Below are 25028 nucleotides of genomic sequence, written 5' to 3' on the forward strand. Positions count from 1 at the left end.
TCACACATTTTTAACAAACACAAAGTGAGATAGTTATGTTTTACGTAATATTTTTTATATTTTATTTATATATATATTTGCATAGATAATTCTCGAAGTTGATAGGTATGCCGAGTAATTCTATATTTATTTATAGATGAAGTCAGTTGAGGTTCTACTTTAGTGATGATCAGATGATGAATTCTGGTGAACTGAAAATTAATGTTGTTTCTGGGTCAAAAGTGATTAAATTTGATTTGGCTGCAGTATAAGTAGACATAGCTTGACATTTTATGGCCTACGTTTTCAAATTATCCATACAAACAGGCGTTTCAAAATTGTTTCAGTGTTTCTAAAGTATATCTATTCTTTATGAATACAGACAATGTAGTTGAATCTTTATAGCCTACTAGCTGACACGGCGAACTTCGTACCGCCATATCTTTTTCGTAAGCATGTCGATTAATTTTAATTTGTTTAACCGACTTCAAAAAAGGAGGAGGTAACTCAATTACACCGTATATAAATGTATATATTTTTTATGTATGTTCTGGGATAACTTCGTCGTTTATGAACCGATTTTGATAATTCTTTTTTTTTGAAAAGGCGATATCCCTGGTGTGGTACCATGATAAGGGAACCAGGATCTGATGATGGGATCCCAGAAAAATCGAGGGAAAACTCGAAAATCCGCATAACTTTTTACTGGGTGTACCGATTTTGATAATTTTTAATTTAATCGAAAGCCGATGTTTATCACGTAACGCTTCAGCCTTTAATATCCACCTACTGGGCATAGGCCTCTTTCTCCATGTAGGAGAAGGATCAGAGATGTTTATCACGTGATCAGATTTAAATTTCATCGAGATCTGATTACAACTTTTGGAGTATTTATTTACTTTTTCGTCTTACGTTGTACTACTCGTCGATATAATTGAAGTTGGTTTTTTTTCGTTTGCCTGCAAACACAATTATTATTATTATAGAAACCTTTTCCCAACAATAACGTTCAAACCAAAAAATATACAATTTCGTGCAGTCGAGTTGTTCGGAAATCATGCGCGTACGTACATTTTGGCGATTGATTTTTATATATTTAGATGAATATAAATTTAAGTATAGCTAAAGCTTCCTCTGAAAGGATGCTGCGATCTCCAAACCAGTCTAATTATAACATGTCGTCATACAGGGTTGTATTGATCTTGACCCCTCGTTCCAACCCTCAACCCCTGACCGGTCCGCCCTGTTCAGCTCAATGGATTTTGCATGTTTTTATAAAGGGTATGTAAGGGCTAACACGCGAAAAAAATTTTACAGAAGGGCTTTAAAAAATCATTTGTGTCATTATTATGCTCCATTGGTCATTACTGTGTGATGGCTTTGGGATTTTATTGTTTTATCTGTGGTTTAATTTCAGTTTTAGACAAAGTTCTGTCAGTACAGTGATGGTAAGAAGGTTGATTGGAAATACAATCTTAGTAAAATATTTTAATCTTAAGATAGTTAGGTAATATGAAGGTCTATTTTCTTTTTTACGTGTTTAATTTTTTAGAGAATTTATTTGAATGTTAAGGCTAGTCGTGTCTATTTGTTGTTTAAAATGTATTAATATTATTATGTAAAAAAATGTGTCGAAAATTTCAATGTCAACCATCTTTTAAACAAGAAGACAACTTAAACTAGAAAACATAACTACCCTTATTTTCATAATAATCATTTTGTTTGTCATACTATCAAAGTATTACAAATAAACATATTTTCGTGTCCAACAGAGAACTTAGAATCGGCCGTACCTTCGCCTGCCTTTAGTTTCGTACGCGCTTACAAAATTCAGTTGGTGTTGCAGAAGGCGCGCGCGCGGCCGCATTCGCGCCGAAACTTTCAAAATTCGAACAGGAATACGTCATACGCACTGACAAGTTATATTTGTAATTTGACAATTTTAATTTGACAACAGTTTCGGCCAGTGTTTTAAACTTCTTTTTAAGTGTCAAAACGGATTGTCAAAAATCGTAATTAATGTGAGTAATAATATTTAAGGTTGTTCGTCCGTCGTATACTAATTTATTTCGTAAATGGGTATTTTTGATTTTCTCTTTTGACTGATGATAATTGGTTATTTGGACAGAAATATTCTATGGGTGTTTTTTTTTAATTTCAAAGGCCTGCATAATTACCCGTATACAAATTATTATCTATCACGAAACTTGCAATTATCAAGGTCTCTAGTTGCAGAGATGTGTTGCATATTGTGCGAGCAAGAGAGCTATAGCACGCGACCTTGCGTTGGAAAGAGATGCCCGATGTTAGGAAACTCTTGGGAAATATTTATTTTTCTCTTTCGGGACTGAAGGGCATTTTTTAAACTATTTGTTTTAAGAGATAATTCTTTTTCATAGTTTACTATTTTGTTTGTTTCGTTTCTAGGTCGATGTGAATGGATTAGGTTGACGTGTTATTATCTAATATATCATTATTTAAATAATATATTGTTACATTAAATATAATTATATAAATAACAATAAAAATAACTAAAAAAATCTATTTATATAACCTTGGGCATTAAGTCTCAAATACTATTCAAATTATACCTTTAACTAAAGACAAATAAAAAAAATTATTATGGATAGAAAACTAAAATAATTCGAAATTAAAAAATTAAAAAAGTGTACATAATGACCGCTACCTTATGTAAATGACAAAAAAAGTAATCATTCAATTTTTCATTCATTCAATAGTTCATTCTCGGCGTCCTCGACGCACGCTAACCTAAAACTAGTATTTTAAGTACTTAGACTAAGTACTGAGCTGAGCGAACGTACTTGAACATAGTTATTATCGATGATTTTGTATTAGTTTTAGTACATTTTCGTTTGAAACCTAAATTTTATAGATCATATCAATGTTAAAACCTAATTTTGTTGTAAATATCTAAGATATATTAAATTAGAGATTATTAAAAAATTTAGTAATGTAAGTAATTTAGGAATAGTAAGTAGAAACACATGGCGGTATTTTTTTTTAATTCAAAAGATTCGAAGCTTATTAATAATAAACAAATGTGTCATAATTTGTTACAATTTATTTAATACTGATATACTTTGGGTATATTGTCTAAAATTTTAATTTAACTAGGTAGAGAGGAAGATTGTTTTTGATTTTGAGTATTCTGGAAAATACTTTAGAAAAAAAAATGGTATTGTAATACAATACAATTTGATTGTTCAGACATTTTTTAAAACTTCGGGGTCTTTTTTAATCCTCTAACAAGTTTACATTATTCGTAAGCTTTTATTATAATATAATCCAAATATTTTATAAAGACCAAAATATACTTATAGATATTATAATAGAGTGAAAGTTTATCTCCTAAGACTACAATAGCATTTATAATCTCTAGATTAAATCGTTTATTATGCTGAATAAATTTAAACCGTGTATAGTTTCCGACAAACTTTCCAAAAAAAAAAACTTACATTATAAAAAACAGCTAAATTTTACATAATATATGCAATAAAATTAGCAAAAAATTAATTAAAAAATAGAATAAAAGTTATAATAGAAGTCTTAAAAAACAGAAACTATATAAGCTGCTTAAGTTTTATAACCCACATATTAATAATTTTAATTCGTATAAAAAAGTTAAAACAAAAGAAGATGGCGGAAAATAAAATCAACGCAATGACATTTCGATTTCGCGCCAAAAATGAAAAAAAGAAAAAAAAATCAGTTCCCAAAGATGGAGTCCTATGTATCTCTCGCATCCGGCTTTTGCTTTTAGCGTATCTTTTATAATGTGTAATAATAATTACAGCATCAATCTCACTCGCCCACTTTCACAACTGATTTTGGCAGTTGTAACTTTCACTTGAAAAATATGGCGTAAGTTATGAGTTGAGGCGTGCACGAGATTTTTGATATATAATATTATTTACTTTTTTAGAGCAATATAGGACCTAGATAATTATTTAGGTAAAATCAGAATCTTTATAGATTTGTAGATAGATGATGGGTTCAAATCTAAGCTAGATTCGCTGGAAAATTCAATACTTCTTTGAAAGTAGGGAAGGAAAATCAAGAAGGAGTTGGAGCGTATATACAAAATTCACATATGTATTTATACTTTTAATGCAAGGTTTTGCCCAGCAGTGGGATGTTTACTGGTAGACATGTACTGCTTGAATTCACAGTACGTGAATTGAACGGTAACATCAAATAGTGTCATCAATTCTATAGATAGGTGGCATTATTTCTAGTATAATAGATATAGGATATGGATATAGGAATATATAATGGTTTAGGAATATATCACCGGGATAAAAATAAATTTTATGTAACATGGATATATATCTAATAGAATAGAGAAGAATATATTTTATTATACATAATACACAACAACAACTTATCTCAAACGACTGCTTATATTTAACTGATGTTTTCAAAATAGCTTAGAAATTGTATGTAATATGAGTGGTTTAGTTTAATTTCCCTTATATATTATATGATGTTATTAACATATTATGTATGTTTAAATATACATCTAAATCGAATATACGAGAATCACTGATGTAAGATTATTATTAGAAGAAAATATATAATTAATTTTTATTAAACGCTTAAGAAATATCCTGTTGCGAATAACGAGCGGTCAAGCGATCTAACAATTAAGTATATTATTTATAATATAGTATAAACATTTATAACGTTACTGTTATCTTCCCATAATAGCATTATATGAGATAATAGCATTACGTTAACTTATTAATATTGATTCTATATCTATCTGTATAAATTTGTCTAGTTGTTTGTAATTTATCCGATACAATGATTTCAAAATTTTTGGAATGACACCTTTTGGGGTTACAAAAAAGAAAAACATAAAAAATACAGTCAAATTGTTAGCCTGCTACTTTTTTGAAGTCGGTGAACGTCAAATCGTCAGCGCTTCTAACTTACACTGACGCATTGTTTGCAAGTGTGAGTAACGTTGCGTAATGTCACCACCATACGCACCACAAGAATGCTTATACGTTTCGATACAACAATATTGATTATTTTTATATAAATAGTAAAAAAACTTTTTATTATCAATACAACACTAGCTGTAATATTAAAAAATAGTTAAACAGTGGATTTTTCTAATCGTCAGCGCTTCTAACTTGCACTAATGCGTTGTTTATATGTGTGGGTGGGTAACGTTGCGTAATGTCGCGTACGCACCACACGAATACGTTTCGCCGAATCGGACATCTTTATAACCGATTTAAAAAAAAGGAAGTTCTCAATTTGACTGTATTTTTTATGTATGTTACTAATTATTTGTCGACATTCGTTGTATTATACCTCATAAATTTTTACTGGGTAACCGATTTTGATGATTTTTTTTTAATCGAATGCTGGTGATTGTTATGTGGTCTCATTTAAATTTGATGGACATATGATCAGTAATTTTTGAGCTATATCTAATAACGCGTATTTACTAGACAATTAAATGCTTATTGGTCAAAGTAGCAGGGTTTTTTTTTTCGTTTGCAAGAAAACACAATTATTATTATTATTTTTGTTCTTTTTTTAAATATTTATCCATATTTATCCATAAAATGGTTTAGGTCTTAAATCATAAGTCCAAGTTGTTTTTAATTGATTGATAATTATTAATTATGTTGTTTTATAAAATGACAAGTATAAATCTATTTTGGGGTTAAATGAAAGCTCATTAACCTTTTTTTGTTAGTGACCTTGAAATTTTTTTCACTAATTTTAGTTATAAAATTATTGTCATAATTTAACTATTTTGTGGAATAGTTGCATGAATATCTGATTATTATAATTGTTAAGGTTATTTAAAAAAATAATTAAAATGCATATTTTATACGTTATTTTCATTTCAGTAATGGCAACACATATTTACGACGAATATGATTTTATATGTCAAAGGTTACGGAGATTAAATCACGACGGACGGATCGATAAGTTTAATTTAACTTCAGAATTTCAAACATCCAAAACGAATATTTTTGTGTTTTATTATGACTGCAAAATCTGTTAAGTGTCATTAGTTTCTTTCGTGATTAGTGTTGATCCAGATTTGGTTACTCTTTATAATATTCTTCTAGGGGTTCACTAGATCTTAGCTAGCTTTTGGTTTTAATTATTTAGAAACAACAGGCTTTATTATCTAAGTTATCTTAAAATAAGAGTGTGAAAACAAAAAAAAAAAAATCTTAGTCTTATAAGTATAGTAAAGATTAAACTTCATTAAAGTGTCATAGTCATACAAGCGCGGCTTTCTCAACTAATTTAAGATGTCGTCAATATATAATAACTGTGTGTGCTTACAAACGAAAAAACAACCGACTTCAATTACATCGACGAGTAATACAGCGTAGATCGACGAAAAAATAGTCAAGTAACTACGCTTTATCAATTATTACTCAAAAAGTAGTTATCAGATCTCGATAAAATTTCAATGTGACCACATACTAAACATCAGCTTTTGATAAAATTAAAATTTATCAAAATCGGTATACCTAGTAAAAAGTTATTGTGGATTTTCGGGAGTTTCCCTTGATTTCTCTGGGATCCTATCATCAGATCCTGGTTTCCTTATCATGGTACCAAACTAGGAATATCTCCTTTTCATCAAAAAAAGAATTATCAAAATCGGTACATCCAGTAGAAAGTTATGCGGTATAATACAACGTAGGTCGACGAAAAAAGCGTCAAGTAAAAACGCATTATTAGATATAGCTCGAAAAGTAATTGTTAGATCTCTAATAAATTTAAATGGGACCAATTGACACACACCACCTTTCGATTAAAAAAAAATTGTCGAAATCGGTCCACTCGGTCAAAAGTTCTGATGTACCATACATTAAAAAAAATACAGTCGAATTGAGAACCTCCTCCTTTTTTGAAAGTCGGTTAAAAATACATTAACAAACATCTGAATTTAAGAAAATAAACTAATCATTTATAGAAACCTAAACCAATCTTGAATAACGCGATTCATTATGAAGAAATCATTAATACGAAAAATTTAAAGAAATATATATATTACCCCAATAAACGACAAAATGATATAAATGCATTAGAACTTAATTGGAGTACCAAATAATAATAATAATAATAATAAATACATTTTAATTGTAATTTTTATTTCTAGCTATGACAGTAAAGTTTCACTGTCAAACGAACAAAGACGCAATCACTACCTACCGCAACAAAATATGATTCTAAATTTAAGCATTTAATAAGAAAACATCAATCGACAAAAAAAAATAAACATTTTGAATTTAATCTATGAAATAAAAATCAATAAAAATAGTTAAATTCGAAAATAGAACAAAAATGAGTTTAATAGTCAAATGAGCAAAGACTAAATCACTACTGACCGCAAAAAAATGTAATTCTTAAATAAAAACGTCATTTGAAAAAAAATATTATACATTAATTCAAATTTAATCAATAAAAATATTACAATGAAAAAGTTAAATTCAAAAATATAACCAAAATGTTTATGAAATTTAAATTTCATATCTCATTACGAATAGGGTTCAATAGTCAAATGAACAAAGAGCACAGTAACATAGAACGTAAGGAGTATAATGTACCGGGAGAAACATCAAAGTAAATGACATAATAGGGGACTGACGCCTATATGTATAGCGCTAACCATAGACCGTAGACTCGTTTCCATGCGGCATGCCATAGAGTATCGGTTTGTAGAAGTAGCTTGAGCTGTTGTTTGAGTTTTAGATATAGACTGTGTCGGTACAACTTATGTTACAATTTTAAAGTTTGGTACGTTTCAGTTTCTTTTTGTAAGCGATGAATGAATTTGGTTTTTGATTTAAGATTTGCTTTATGTAAGATGCTTCTTGTAGATTAATGTGAAGCTGGGAAAAGACTGTGTACTGTGTGGCTACGGTACTAAAGAATTTAGCCACCCCCTCTCTTCCCGTGGGTGTCGTAAGAGGCGACTAAGGGATAACACAGTTCCACTACCACATTGGAACTTAAAAAGCCGACCGGTGGCGGGATAACCATCCAACTGCTAGCTTTGAAATACACAGGCCGAAGACGGGCAGCAGCGTCTTCGGTGCGACAAAGCCAGCACTGCGGTCACCAACCCGCCTGCCCAGCGTGGTGACTATGGGCAAAACACATGAGTTCACGCTATTTTTGACGTAAACTTATGGAGGCCTATGTCCAGCAGTGGACTGTGATAGGCTGTAATGATGATGATGATGATGATGGGAAAAGAGGTCTTATCTAAAATAGTTCCGATGCTATTTCCAATATAGTCTGTGGTGGGAACGCCATACACATAGCGATGCAAGTTGAGTGTTTTAGTTCCCAACACCTCACTGGCCACGCGGGATCGATTTCAGGCATGCGCGCTACGGAGCAACGCTTCCGATCCCCTCCCCCGGACTGAAGCTGAAATCCCCCTTGCAACTGCACTTCAGTGCATCCGAGAACGCGGCTAAAAAAACTACAAAAAAAACACCTAAAATGAAATAACGTCTAAATCGATTCTGAAATACTTGTCGTGCCGTGTCACCTGTCAAATAATTTTTTAAATACCATGTGCACAGAGGCCGTACTGCACTGAACTGGCCAGCACTTAATCGATGATTAAACAAACTATGAAGAGGAAAAAACGATACGCCATCATCGTACCGGGAGACACAAGCAATCATTTTTATAAGAAACCGCACCTCGACAATATTTGAAAGCCACGTTTCGAAATAATCACAGTTATTTGAAATTTATACGCAATATATAATCACGGAATAGTTTTTATCTGTAACAATAATCACAAATACTTAGCTAGCCCGATACTTCCCGAGCGTAACCCGACCTTTACGAACGAAAATTTTAGACTGATATTTAAATCCGAATAAAGTAGTAGTTTAATGAGAAATTATAGCGTATTTACATTAGTTGACCATTTGAGAAGTTTATATATAGAAAGTATTTATAATATAAAATTAAAATAATAAAAATAAATAGTGATAAAAAAGCGCAATATTATATGATGATACAAAAACCGGGGATCAGTGCTGTAGCCTTAAGTTTTTTTACGTCGGACGAACGATTTTGAGACTTGAGTATTTTCAGTGTTTAAAAAGAAAATGGATAAGAGTTATGAACTGTGTGATTATATGAGTGCTATGTATATGTTGTTGTGATCGTGTCGGTCCGCGGAGGGCCCATGATGTTGAACATGTTCGATATGTGGAACTCAGTGAGCACGAAGCTGGAGGCGAGCAATGCGCAACAGAGTCAACAGCCACACACCTCAGGTGGGAGCATTAAAGGTAATTTCCTCTTACTCACGATGAGTCCCTACCGAAGGGACTTTAGTTTGTTTTATTCATAAAAATGGCACCCGCAAAAACGATAAAGCCAGAAATATCACATTAAAAAATATTAAAATTACATTAATTCGAGAGTATCGTAAAAAATTTTATCGTCGATTACAATTTTCGACGACGCCTTTCTTTTCGACGTGAGATCGTAAAGATTTGATCCTATAATAATTGCGTGAGCGATCTTCACGTAAAATAAAAAATATCGTTTCTAGAAAGTACCAAAACACTTCCTTTCCGCTATATTAATACGTACATAATTGTTTTTCATTTCACAGTTACGCAATGAAAGCTGCATGCCTAAAGAAAGTTGCCAATTAAAATTCGGTAACTGTTACCGTCGATGTTAGCTATCTTATTATGTAATAAACTCGTTTAAATATCAAACACAGATGTATTTAGATGTAACATTCAAATTAGTGTAGGCTTTTTTATTACTTTAAAAATAAATAATCTTAAATAATTAAAAGAGTCAAGATCTTTTGATTTCGCTACATTTAATTAAAAAGGTTCATACGAAACTATTACACGCTCAACTTTGTTGAGGCTAAGTGGCCCAACCCACGTACAAATTTCTTAAATGTGTGTTTAAAAGTATTATTCTATCTTAACGTTCGAAAAAACAAACTAATGTGTTAGAATTTGAAGTATTATCTGTTTAAAAGCATTTGAACTAAGACAGGCTTTTAAAGTTTTAAGATCTTACAAAATCACAATATTTATTCAATTCATAAAATACATCCGTCATAAGTTTTTAATTATGGAACGCATTTCTTACTACACCATCTATTCCATAAAAATTATCTTATAAATCAAATGGGTTTGATTCATTAGAATTAATGATTAATATTTTACGATAGTATCATTTCGTGTTTGACTCCAACTCGCACTTGACATATTTTACTTGAGCTGAAATATTAAAATAAAAAACTCAATTTGAAAAAAAGAACATGATAATAACCAGGTATAATTGGACTACTTGTTCCTTTTATTATTATTTCAATTGACATTTAGGCACTTTCACACATATTCAAAAGCGATTCGAAATTTAAATAAAGGACAATTTCGGCGGCCATTTTGGATCATGAAAGCACTGTCAAGTCTGGTTTCTTTTTTAAAACATGTTCTCTTGCGTAACGTAATAAGGTGGAATAACTGAACGCAACCAGTTCGATATTTAGCGTTTTGTTCGTGCGACTCGGAATTGGACTAGTCATTGTGGTCTTTGCCTGTTCTGATTTTAAAATCATAAAAAAAATTGACATAACGCAGCCATATTGATTTTCTTTTATACTCAATATTTTAAAAGAAAAATGTAATTAAAAAATTGGTGCACATTAGTTACTCTTTTATGACAATATTTCAATATACAATCATAAAAATTGTCTTTGCTCACAAGTGAAAAACACTGACTTCAATTCTTCGACAAAAAATCCAACATTGAACAAATATTCAATTAAACACGCATTATTACAGACAACTCAAAATGTATTCGATCAAATTTAAATTCATCAAAAATAAATAAATAATTTAATAAATAAAAGTTATGAGGTAGCAATGTATAAAAATAAGGCGAATTGAGAAACTTCCTCCTTTTTTATGTCGGTTAAAAAGGTTGGGTTTGGTTGTTAGGTAAAACTAAATGTAACCTATTTACTTAACTGGATTTTCTTCAACTTACATTGGTGTGCAAAAAATTGCACACTATACAGTCATATAGGGCACAAGAATAACTAGAATTTAATTCCAGTTTGCCTACCTATCACCAGTTAAATTTATGAAATGCATAAACAATTATACAATATACTACACACGATAAAAACGTAATAACTTAATAGGCAAAAATATATTTGATGATGTTTAAAAATAACGATTTTAAATGAAATTTGATACTGTTTTTAAGCAAATTAACGCAAATATTCAATTTTGATTACTACTAATATTTTTTTCGATGAGTAAAATATTTTGTTTTGTGAACTAATGTCCTCTGTGTGACCTACGACTTTTTCTTTCGGTGTTTCTACTTTACTATCTTTCTTCAGAAAGAGAGAGAGAGAGAGAGAGAGAGAGAGAAGAAAATAACAGTGATACTAAACTTAAAAGTTTTTCCTTCAATTTAAGTTAATGGATGCTAATTTTAATGTCAATCATACAAAGTTACCAGGGTCACATAAATGTATGACAGGTCAACCTTAGGTGTATTAATGTTGTTTTAATTTTCATAGCGATCATTTGCAACAGCAAAACATTCGAATGAATTAATTAGAAGTATTTTAAAGTTTTCTTTGTTTTGCATAATAGGCCATATTGTATACAAATATAGATTTTTTAACATGCATCGTCTATGATCACTTTCTTTATCAATAATATAATTACTAACATTTACATAATAGAGACTAAGCGAACTACTCCACAAGGAAAATTGATTCTAACATTTTGTAAGCAAGAAATGTTTGTTTTACCTGTTCTGACTAAGCTTGTTGTATAAAAATGACGATATTACGACATGATTTGCTCCAAAACGCCGTGCCCTGATTTTGTCTATTAGAAATATAAATTAATTTTTATTACATTCGCTGTTAATCGAAACTATTAAATTTTTATTATTCTAGTGAACGTAAATGCGAAGTTTTGTGTAGATATTTGCTATTTTTTCATTTAAAAATTAGTGAATTGATTGCAAAGAAACTCAGTAGGTAGCTGGAGATGACTACTGACGACATTTCGACAGTTTTAGGTAGTTTATGCGTGTAAAATCAAGTGGTGGAGCTAGTTTTAATTAAAGATAGCATCTCAGAAAATTATTCCTAAGTTCTTAAGATCTCTTGGAAAACTATTTCTAAATTATTTCTGATTTTGGCTATAATTTGCCATAACTCTACTTTTACTACGAACTTACTTAATATTGCTTTACTAATTACATTTTAACCATAATTTTCAATTGGAATAATACGTCGCCATATTGCAAATTTTTGACAGTTTTGCTCAATTTACGTAATATTGAAAATTGTAAAAGAATTATTTATGAATTCGTTTTACTTTATACTATTTCAATTTGAAGTTTACTAAGTAAATTGAATATAAATCAAATAAAATTCGACTTAAGCTAAGCAGTATCTAATTTGACAAATCAAATCGAAACATACGTGCACTAAAAGCACTAGGATCGCATAAACATGTGACAGGCCAGCGTTAGTTTAGTACTAGCGAGAAAAAGTTGCCTGGCCAAGACCCATATAGACGGCGTATGCGTGCGACTCGTCTTGGTACTTGCGTTCGTAGTTTATTGACATCTGTTCTGTGGCGCATGGCGGGCATATCATATCTTCTATTCTTTGTAGAATATGTTTTACTTTTGATTTGTATAGATTTAAAATATTAAAATGTCAATAAGTAATCTTTATCTGGGATTAAATTAACTAATTTGAAAGCATTTTTTTTTGTATATTTGATAGATTTTATTAAAAATTTAATCATACATAAATAATGGCTACAAGTTTAAATTGAAAAACGAGTGTGCTTTAGACCACACGACTGAAGTAAAACTTACGAAACGTAACACTTTATCTTTCAGTCTTCACTAACTTATAACTCCCTCTCAACTTCTGTTCGCCTCGCTCGATCACACTTTTTGTAACGCTCTCATCACGCATTCACCAGCTTACTTCCAAGTCAAACGTGCGTAAAGAAGTTTTACTTCAAAAAACAAAATATTAGACGTAAAAGCAACTCAATTCAGAAACTACTCTTGCAGTCGATCAAGTATCACATCAAACCGATCGCAGTACACATATTCATGTATGCGCATGCGTGTAACATGCGCTCAGGTACTAGTGATATGATAATACTTGCCTAGTCTGTGTGAGTGAGGCTACGTTTGAATCTAGAATATTACTTGATACACAGATTTTTGTACTAAAATAAATTTAATTTGCTTAGTTTTAATTATGAATAGTTTTTCTACAATTTTCTTAAAAGCAATTGACTCAAAAAAAAAAAATTAAAATATAAACCTTATTCAAAATTTGGAATTGATTAAATTATGTTTACAAATTCATAAGAAATTTACAGGTGAGTTTTTGCGGTAGTATTTTTTATAAATACACCAACGAATTTATCAAGGTAGCCAAATGAACCATTTCTTATTAGCAACAGCAAAGCAATTAATAAACAAAATTAGCGCAATTTGATACTCATTTTGAATTTTTACTAATAAAAATATTCAAATAATTAAAGGATGATTACTGATTGCAAATATAGGACTCATGTATACAAAACAAATCTTTACAAATGCTTGAGATTCTAAAGAATCACAAGAATATACTAAAGTGACCTAATAATGAGTAAAGTAAATTAGTTCAATCCGTTTTAACGTTGACCCGTAAGGGCGAGTGCGAGGTGTATGTAATGCGATGTTACTATAGTTGCATGTTAAGTATGCACGGGGACGAAATGGAAGGGGGATGGGGAGTTGGGGTTGTGCTAGCCAAAAGGATTTAGTAATTGAATTTTATGTGTACATCGACGTAATGTTTTTACGTAATTTATCAGTGAATGTTAAAATTATGTTGTTTAATTTTATAGATTTAGATAAATTAACAACTATAAATGACAGTCGATGAATCGTTTTTGATAACTTCAAAGAAAGTAATCTTGATAAAGGATAAGTAAAATTAAAGTGAGCTTAAAAATAACTAATACGAAAAAAATGTGTATACCAGTCTTACGTAAAGTAGGACAAGCATATTGGATCATTCCATTCAAGTAACTTGCTCAAGTAGTTAAGATAAAACAAACGCAGCACATATAACTATCGAACATACGTTGGGCGCACGCGTATACGCATGCGCAGTGCGTTTTGCGTTGTGACGTCATCGGTCATTTTACAGTCAAATAGTACTATGGGTAAGGTCTGTTAGATTCTAGGCATTTCTATGGCTGTATGTTATTTTGATAGTGTCCCTACTTGCCTTTAGATTGGAATTTTATGTTGTAAATACAAAATTTTGAAGACGACTTGAGAATAGTAATTATTGCTATTTTTTTTAATTTATTGGTATTTTATAAGTTAGGGTAAATAAAGAAAGATGTTCAAAAGGAAATTTAATGCACCAAAAAATATTTCGTAACAGACTGCTAGGTACCTAGTAAGTACCTACGAACTAAACTAACTAAAAAAAAATTTGCTGACAATAGAATCCTTGTACCGAGTTAGCCGGCGTTGCAACACTGAAGTCGCGTCCTAGTGAAAAAAATTATATTTTTAATTTCGTTTACCGTTAATAGAGAACAAACCTTTCTTTTTGATATTATATTGCATTTCAGATATAAAATGTAAGATATATTGAGAAAAATAAATAAATAATTCGTATCAAAGATTTTTATCTTAAAACTATTCATTTTGAGTTTGAGATTCAAGCGCAAATAAATTCTTTCACTGTTTATTCTTTCATCAGTAAAGTGATTGGGGGATGGGGGATAATATTTTTGACATTTGATTTGGTATTTATCTTGTGAACTATATGAAACATTTCATCATCAGCATCACTTCAGCCTATCGCAGTCCACTGCTGGACATAGGCCTCCACGCAAGTTCAAGTTCGCGCAAAAAATGGCGTGAATTCATGTGTGTTGTCCATAGTCACCACGTTGGGTAGGCGGATTGGTGATCGTAAGGCAGGCTTTGTCGCACCGAAGCTGCTGCTGAAACATTGGAGCAAGGTTATTTTCATTTTTTATTGAATAGTATAACAAACTATTAAAAGTAACTAAGCGACGTAACGCAAGCCGAGGGCGAAACAGCAAGTGTATAAAAAGGTAAACAAGAAATACGATAGATGGCGCAGTAGTCAACACGTTGCTAGCAGTTTTACCTACCGTACAGTGGCAAAAAAACTGACAGCTTATTAAGTATGTAACATTTGTATATAATACGTATATAACCGTATGTATATACATACAATAAACAGTATTAAAATGCTAATCACAATAATTATAAAAGAAAAGTTTTGGCCGTTACTTTGTCACTCCTTCTCACAAAAATTATTGAATCGATTTTAATAAAACTAGGCGTATAGAAAGCTGAAGTTTCAAAATAACACATAGACTATATTTTATCACTACGTTCCCATAAATTTTACAAGTTATAGAAATAAAAATTTAAGTAGTTGTTGATACCGCTAATTAGGGTGTTCAAATTATTTTTTTTCAATTTTCCAATTTCAAGGGTTGATTAGAAACTTAACAAATTTCAAGTACAAACGCTTAAGGACAAGCTCATTGACCCGGATTCGGTTATCAGTTGATATAAAAAAGTTACCTCGGCTGTTGCAAAATTACTAAAACTGTCGTAACTCGCATTTAAAGGTCGGATTTCACTTTGTCAACTAATTGTATTGTTTACGGGAAGTGCGTTTTCTTTGTTGTTTGATTATATTTTTATTACCTACCAGCTGTGTAACGTGGTCTTACTTGCGTAATGTTGGGTACATTCTCACATTAGAACAGAAGTAATGATGTTCTAATCGAGTATTTTCTCTGTATAATGTATTAGGTTTACAAGTCCCTGAAATTATATTATTGTATGTTTTATGAGATATCTTTTAGTTTTTGGCGTAAGTAGTTAAGTTCCTGTGAGTAATGTTTTATAGCCTAGAACGATTCTCAATTAATAACTCAATTGGTAGCTTCCGAGATTAATGTGGACTTTTAAAACTTTAGTCTATTATTATGTTAGCTTTTTAAATTTAATTTCGTCATATTTTTTTAAAGTAAGTACTAGTAGAACATAAGTATAAAGAAGTTTGATTCACACTTATTCTTCGAATGCATAAACAGTTACGACATAGTAACATACTTTAAGGTTTTAGAAGCATGCTAATTTAAATACTTTTATTATTATAACAACTATACGACTAATAATTAACGTCATTTATACTCTGTGGATGCTGTGTGTGTATGCTGTGTGGTTACGGTAGCTAGAATATAGCCTTCCCCTCTCTTTCCGTGGGTATCGTAAGATGCGACTGAGGGCTAACACAGTTCCACTACCACCTTGGGACTTAAAAAGCCGACCGATGGCGGGATAACCATCCAACTGCTGGCTTTGAAATACACAGGCCGAAGGCGGGCAGCAAAATCTTCGGTGCGACAAAACCAGCCCTGCGGTCACCCACCCCCTGCCCAGCGTGGTGGCTATGGGCAAAACACATGAGTTCACGCCATTTTTGACGCGAACTTGTGGAGGCCTTTGTCCAGCAGTGGACTGTATTAGGCTGAAGTGAGTGAGTGATAGTGTGTGTGGCATATTATCGCATTCTACATTTTAAACTATTCATATAAATATGTGTCGTCACCGTACGTCGCGCCAAAATAAAAGGTGATATCGAGATTAGACTCGTAAGTTGTAACACAAACAAATGATATCGTATATGAAAAAACAAAAAAAGTAATATCAAACGATGTGTAAAATGAGTTCATAAGGAGATAGAAAGAGATAGAAATATTTATTTTATAGAAAAGATAGCTTATCTTTTTTTTAAATTCATACATCCACAGACCACTCTATATCTCGGGTACGTCATGAAATTTAAATTTTGAAAATCGTGACAGAACTACATCCTACTCAATTAATTCCTTTATTGAGCCATTCTAAAATGACCTTACGAAGAAAGTAATAGAGCTTATTCCAGAGTATCATCATACTTATTTATACATTAGTAAGGGTTTATAAAGATACATTTTATTTATTATGAAATCAATCTCGTTCTATTTTTAAAATCGACACGTATTCCACAGACTGAGTTATATTTCGAATCGTATAAACCGCGAAATTCGAATTTCGAAATTCGCGACAGGATCGCCCGTCTCAATTAAAACACTTTTTTCGCGTTATTCTAAAAATAGCCTTAAAATGAAATAGATAGAGTTGTTTTTAGATTGCACGCAGCGACGGCTTGAAGCCAACTCAAAAGTATGTCACAAGTTGAACAGCACCGCAAGGCCGGTCTATCTATGCGAAGTACGGATGTGCGACCCTTGCTTCTCTGTCGTTTATTTAAATCGTTCTGTTCCACGTTTGAATATTTGGTTTCGGTATTTTTGAATTTGGACCGTTTTTTTTTCAAATCTGTAACTAGTTTAATTAAAGCGTGTTCATTTTTTTTATTCATCTAATTTTTTATTCTTATTGGCTTTTTAAAGTGTTTTTACAGCCTCCTTTAATAAAAAAATATTTATCTATGTATGAATATTCTTTTTTTTATTGTACGATTGATCATTTTAATGTTATAATAAATATATTAAATTTATTGTTCGTATGAGAAAGAGTAGGTATATGGTTTCTTAATTGTTAATTATAGTTGTCAAGCAACTGTAAAGATTTTGACACAATTGTTTTTTTCCTTTTCTTATTCCAAGTTCTATAAGTATGAATTTTTAGAGTCAAAATTGTTTGACCTTGAATTTTTTATAAGTAGTACCTAATTTTTTATTCAAAAATATTTTCCTAATCAATATAATAATATTCGAAAGTTAAATAGATTGTTTGAAATAAAGTGAAACTTGTAAGTAGCGCAAAGCTTTTGTACGTGACAAGTTTTTTGTTACATTGTAGTTCTATTCTAGACAAGTCATACTGTATTTTACTTCAGTGTTGTTAAATTAAATTTTAATCATTTCGTAATTCGAATCAATGATTATTCATACAAAGAATACATTTTCTACACACTGAGTCATTTATAAGCTAAATATGTATTTTGTATTTTAAAATTTATACAAAATCGATTTATATTGATTTAAAAATAACCTTTCATCTGTTCAGCCTGGTCCAGTCAGTCCACTGCTGGACATAGTTCTCCGCAAGTTTACGCCTAAAATGGCGTGAACTCTGGCGTGTTGCCCATGGTCACCATGCTGGGCAGGCGGGTTGGTGACCGTAGCGCTGGCTTTGTCGTACCGAAGATGCCGCTGCCCGTCTTCGGCCTGTGTATTTCAAAGCCAGCAGTTAGATGGTTATCCGGCCATCGGTCAACTTTTTAAGTTCCCTTTTATCTTAATGTATATAAATTACGCGTCACGTTGTTTGTCCGCGATGGACTTCTACAACTTAACCGATTTTAATCAAATTTGCACACCGTGTGCAGTTTGATCCAACTTGAAAGATAGGCTATATTTTATTTTGATATATGTAATTATTATTAAAAGAAAAAAAAAATAAGGCGGTACGAAGTTCGCCAGGTCAGCTAGTAACTTATAAATTCTATTTTCTATTACATCGTAATATGTATAATATCTATTTATTAAACTGTAGTAATTTGTATGTTTTAAATGAACACGAGTTCGATTAGATTTTAACGAAACGATATTTATAATTTAAATTCCGAACGTAAGGAAAAATAATTGTTAAGCAATAAACAAATAATAAAAACGCAGATCTTAGATTAATAATTTTGAATATTGAATTCGATTAAATTAAAAAAAAAATAATCGTTATTAAATTTAATAATTAACATAGATACATAGACAGCCCACAGAACTAGCCAGTTGAAGTGGCAGTGGGCTGGTCAGTGGTCATCTGTGTCACAGGACCGATGGCCGCTGGAGCAGACGTGTCCTGGAGTGGAGACCGCTTATTGGCAAACACAGCGAGGGACGTCCTCCACCCACTGGACTTACGTAACCGACAATCTACGTAACATTGCCGGTGGTGGCTGGATGAGGATTTCGTATAACCGGGATGTTAAACGCGAACTTGGGGAGGCCTATGTCCAGCAATGGACTGCGATAGGATGAAGTGATGATGATGTGATGAAATTTAATAATTGTGCTAAAACCGACTTCAATTACATCGATAAGTAGTTTAACGTAGTTAGACGAAAGAATAGTTAAGTAAATAATATATTGAAGGCAAAAGTCCTGAGGTAACATACATAAAAAAATACAGTCGAATTGAGAACCTCCTTATTGGAGTCGGTTAATAATTATCAAACGTAATACGATGGTTCGTTCGAACTTCGAGTAATGAACGTTATTTTGAATATAGAAAACATATTTAAAAATATAATCGTTATTAACTTTAAAATTTGAACACATTATCAAACGTTTTCGATATTCAAAAATCGAACGTTCTTTATTCGACGTTCGAGTCATCGTATCGCGTGCCTTATCGGCCTTCGACACTTAAGGCCTATAGTGTATACCTTAGAAGGTTAGGATTAGGCCTCGCGTTGCAACTGTAAGAAAAACTATTTAAACTAGCTTATTAATGCTGTTTCAGACATGTTTTATTTGTATTAGTTAAAGTTGAAATGTTAGATATCAATGAAAATATGATAAAAATGTATAAATTTTTATTTAGATGAGTTAAAATATAAATAAATAAATAAATCAAATTAGATCATACATATAAGGAAAAAAATTACAAGCTTTCATTTAGCCTTGATTATAGAAAATAATGATAATTTAATTTACTCTTTATTGTACACATAAAAAGAAGTTTACAATTTATAAAACAATTCACAAAAAGAAATGTACAGCAGGCGGTATTGTTACAAGATAGTTTATTAATTAAGGAAAGTATGAAAGAAAAAAAATCATACAAAATAAGTCAGTCTAAGTGAAGGAGCCAAGCCAATATTATACGAGTTTACTATCTTTTGATTACACGATTAAGACTTTGTAATATCGGATTAAACTGTAATTACACTCAGCGTATTGAGAATGGAGACGGACATTTTATTTTAATTACTACTTTCCTGTTAGTTACTGTATATATCCTATACTTGCGCATTCAGCCTGTAACACAATACTGTTGGGAACAGGCCTCTTTCGCCATGTAGGAGAAGGATTGGAGCTTAATCTACCACGCTGCGTCACTGTGGGTTGGCGGATATATTCCCTACTACGAGTAACGATCACTATTAGGTATTTATGATAGCAAACGGGACCGACAGCTTAACGTGCTCTCCGAGGGACGCCGGGGAGAGCCACAAGGACAGACATCCAAATTGGAAAGAAATATTTGTACAAATACAAATATACATCCCTAGCGGGAATCGACCGCAAACCGTAGGAATTTTAGGTGACTATTCTCACCACTACACCAGAGCGGTTGAAAGCAGTTTCTTTTTTTTACAGCTAACCATTTTGATACAAAATCATAAAAATGATCAATAAATCATATTTCATTTTCAAAGAAAACAAAAAACATAAAGAGACAATTATTATAATAACTAGTACTTATAATTTACAATCTTTGACAAAAAGATTTCACTTAAAAAAAATCAATTCTAAATTCGAATCCGTTATTCGGATGATGTCACTCGATTACGCCTAAAGACTTGGACACATCGACGCGTTCTGAGATCTAAATAAAACATACTGGTTATATATCAATTAATTGAAGAATATTGTAATGATATTTAATTATTAAAGAAATGTAAAGGCTCGACTTGTTTTGAATGTTATTATTACTCAATTATATTATATTTTTAAATTATATTCCGTCTTTTTAGAAAGATTTGTATATATTTCGAACTGGCGATTCGAATTATGTAAGATGATTAAAAAAATGTACTAGATATTCGATATTTGATTATGACAGTAGATATTTGTGTTATTTTGGAACGGTTAAAAACCATTAAGTGCTTAATTTAAAAGAATGATTAAATAATTTCAATGTTTTTTTTTGCGTTATTATCAACTTTAACTTGTATTAATAGGATAAATAATAATTTACGTTTTAATTATATTGTATGTAATTTATTTTTCATTAGCGTGTCGTCGAGGCCTTGCGGAATATATAAATATATTGTGATGAGAAACACGGGAGCACGCCGTGGGATGATACCACTAAGAATGGTAGATTATCTAAGGTTATGGAAGATGTTAACTTATAAATTATGTAAGAATGTATGTTTGTTATTTATTTAAACAAAAATTACGTAATTAAGTATCGATTGAGAACGATGAAATTAGATAAATATACAGCTGATAATAGATTATCTGAGCTGCTATATAATAGCTGACAATAGTAACACACAGGCTATGTTTTATTCAGAGATGGTTTCGGATTTTTAGGCTACGCGAGTAAAACCATAATGTGGCATCAGTTATAATAACAATGCTAATAATTCGCTCTAGCTTCACACACACACATAGGTAACACAGAGACACACTTAGAAGTGACCATCAACATTAAATTATAAATTTTACACGCTTAAAGCAAATTACTGTTTACAAACGTAAAAAAGTGTTTTTTTTTTAAATCACTCGTAGTGATTTCTGACGGGCTCTTTACAAAGGAAATATTGGTAACAAGCCAGGCAGGTACGGTCCTTTTGACACGGCACTATTCTTATTCGCTTTATTGGTAAGACGTTAATTACTAAAATATATTTTTTTAAATATTGTTTTAAATGTTTATGTATGTTATTACACGAGATGCAGTTAATAAGCGGACCTTCACCGTATTTCGGAGGAGTCACGCGAGTGCAATAAGCAAAACATTTAGACATACAGGTAATTATTTCACACATACAAGCTGATAATTTATAGTTTTTAGATACAATAATATAGGCAGATTTTTCATCTTTCGATATGTAATAATAAACTAGACTTGTTAAGCCGCCTATTTAAAAAATTCATTAGTTGATATAGAGTAATAAAGCAACGTATACTATGTACGATTAATTAGCTTTATGTTGTCAAACAGAAGCAGTAATTTAGTTACAAGATAGATTTACAACTGAGCTTAAACTGTATATATTATACAAATTGTTAAACAAAAACCTTTTCTTCTTATTTATTATTATATGGAGCTCGTAATGAATAATAATTCCTATAAATATTACACCACCGAAAGGTTTGAGAAACAATGGTAGGTACTCGTATATATTTAAATTTCTCGTAACCTAAAAAGTACTACTTTGTTTGTAATACCACTTGCTTTATAGATAGATTAATAATTAGACTAACACAAACGCTTTTTTCATAACAAAACTCACGTAACATCGGAAATAACGAGAAAAACTGCATCACGTAGCTATTAGATACTAATATACAATATTACATAAGCTGTGACATGTCAACACACACCCATCGTGACGCTTGAGAAGTGAAAATCAATATGAATAAAATTTAAATGAATAGTATTGTGGAAAATTTTTCATTTCAACCATTTAAGTATGCAACATATTTATAACATCGTAACAAAATTACATTTTAAATATAAAACAATAGTATTGTACACCAAAATATAAATAGACTATAATTATGCAATTAAGGTCGTAAACGGGCAATCTTATCACTAAAAGAGTGATTTCTTCCATACAACCTTTGATCATCACACAATTTACGTAATAATAATTAGCTTTTTTGGAATAAATGACTGACTAGCCACAACTAACCTACTACACAATTTGCAACTATCTTAAAAGTATGTCTAATTTTTTGTTTCTGGTGTAGAATAAAGAATAATTAATTAAAATAAAACCATAACCGCTGCGTTTGATTTCGAATACAAATCCGTGTGTTTTCAATATGCATGTATCAGAGTGAGATGCATCTACGAATTATTTACTATATGTAAGCAATTATATACATAATTATCTTATCCGCTTGTCTGAGATGTTCCGTTAAAGTTATTGTTTGTAATTTGTTAACGTTTTTACATCAATATTATTCATATAATATAATATAATATATAACTGCATGATTTGAGCTCGTTAGTCCATTACTACTAGAATGTAACTAGGTCGGCAAACAAGCGTACGGCTCATCTGATGGTAAGCGATTACCGTAGCCTATAGACACCTGCAACACCAGAAGCATCGCAAGCGCGATTTCGACCCTATCCCCAATTCACCCAGGAGCACTGGTCACCTTACTCACCCACAAGAAGACAACACTGCTTGAAAGCAGTATTATTTTGCTGTGATCTTCTGTAAGGTCGAGGTACTACCCCAGTCGGGCTGCTCCATATTTTGAGCAGGAAATTCCTGCTGTGCCCTACCTCTGTTTTTCAGGTTAGCTAGGCTGAAGTGGGCTAGAGAAGACCGCTTCTAGAATAAATCAATGGTTACTTATACAAAAAAAATATATTTTTTTTATTTGTACACCAAAATTGACATTGGTCAGTCTCTATACGTGGGAGATATTTGAGAAAAAGTATACATATATATATGTACGGGCTCTGGGAGTGTGTAATCCAAATTCTTGATAGAATCAAAATATTTTTTTAAAACTTTGTTTGTGAGTCCGTATGCTGTTATGATCTTGGAGGTCTAACTTAAAATCAAGTGCTACTTTCATCTTGACACATAGTCATAGTCTGTAACATCTAACTGCTGGGTATAGTCCTCTTTCTCCATGTAGGAGAAGGATTGGAGCTTAATCCACCACACTGCACCACATCGGGTTGGCGGATAAACAATTATAATGTAATTGTAGTTCCAAATTCCACAGATATTAAGCTAATTCGAACAAAAACATTACAAACATATATATTTAAACCTAATAAGCTTATAAGTCATTTCATAACATATTTTCTATGTCGTGACTAAGTTCGATGGTAAAACTCTCGACAAGGCGCGCGTATGTGGACAGGTAAGTTTTTACGCATATATTTCGTCATTGTGTTTTCGTTGCGAGCTATGATTCAAATACTTTCACCGTTAGATAATGAACTAGTTGATAAGCGAAGGCGTGGTGATAGCGTTAACTGGGACTCGTGTATGTGTACTTCATTTATATATAATAATCTATACTAATATTATAAAGCTGAAAAGTTTGTTTGTTTTGTTTATTTTAACGCGTCAATCTCAGGATTTTTTTTGCGTTGGAAGCCCATTTAACGAGGAAGGCTATATTTGTTAAATAAACGCACGCGAAACCGCGGGATAATGTGACTCATTTTGAACTTCGAGAAGGGCGTTACCATGAAGGTTTTGTATAAATATTATTTGACTAAACATTGGCAGTGTTAGCTATATTTAGATTCGATTTAGATTCAAATTGCCACGACCAGATACAGTACCTACCATCTGGCACTTTTACGAACACTTATTATGCAAATCATTTATTATATATAACTGTATATTTGTGTGTGTATATATATATATAAATGTATATGCATTAAACCGGTTGTGAACCAGATTTGCTATGTATATGAAAAATTTACCGCTCAATTTAGTATTCTGAACACATGCTTATCAAGCAGCTGACGTTTTTGTTTATAAATTTGTTTATTTATTAACTAGGCATAGTTTTAGTATCACCTGCCGTCATTTTGATTTCCGGTTAAGATAATATAGTTAAGTAGTTATAATTATTTTATTACACAGTACAGACGTGTTTCATTTTTTAGTTAGATTTTAAATTTAAAAATTAAATTTTATCATTTCATCGTTATTAATGACTTACGTAATGGAGAAAGTTTTTAGACTATATTGTTAAAAATAACTAAGTCTGTGTAAAAATTCACATCATTCATAATTATTAAAACAGACGAAAACAACAGAATTTTCGAAAGTAGTAAAACATCAAAAAAATTATCTACAATATTTACAGTAAATCGTAAATTATAATTTAAAAAATATAAATAAAAAAGTATATATGTATACGGCCTAATAATTGGCGTCATTTATTTGAACGGTTCACAATGACAAAATACCA

General features: G+C 31.3%; 1 protein-coding gene across 1 annotated transcript in view; it reads left to right on the top strand.

The window, feature by feature from the left end:
- Positions 1 to 9202: 9202 nt before the first annotated feature.
- Positions 9203 to 25028, top strand: part of LOC123667820 (probable nuclear hormone receptor HR3) — a 90159-nt gene continuing 74333 nt past the window's right edge. The window contains exon 1 of the mRNA XM_045601655.1: positions 9203 to 9305. Within this exon, the coding sequence (XP_045457611.1) occupies positions 9203 to 9305 (103 nt within the window). The remainder of the gene's footprint in view (positions 9306 to 25028) is intronic.

Source organism: Melitaea cinxia, chromosome 29 (assembly GCF_905220565.1).
Source record: "Melitaea cinxia chromosome 29, ilMelCinx1.1, whole genome shotgun sequence".
Lineage (NCBI taxonomy): Eukaryota > Metazoa > Arthropoda > Insecta > Lepidoptera > Nymphalidae > Melitaea > Melitaea cinxia.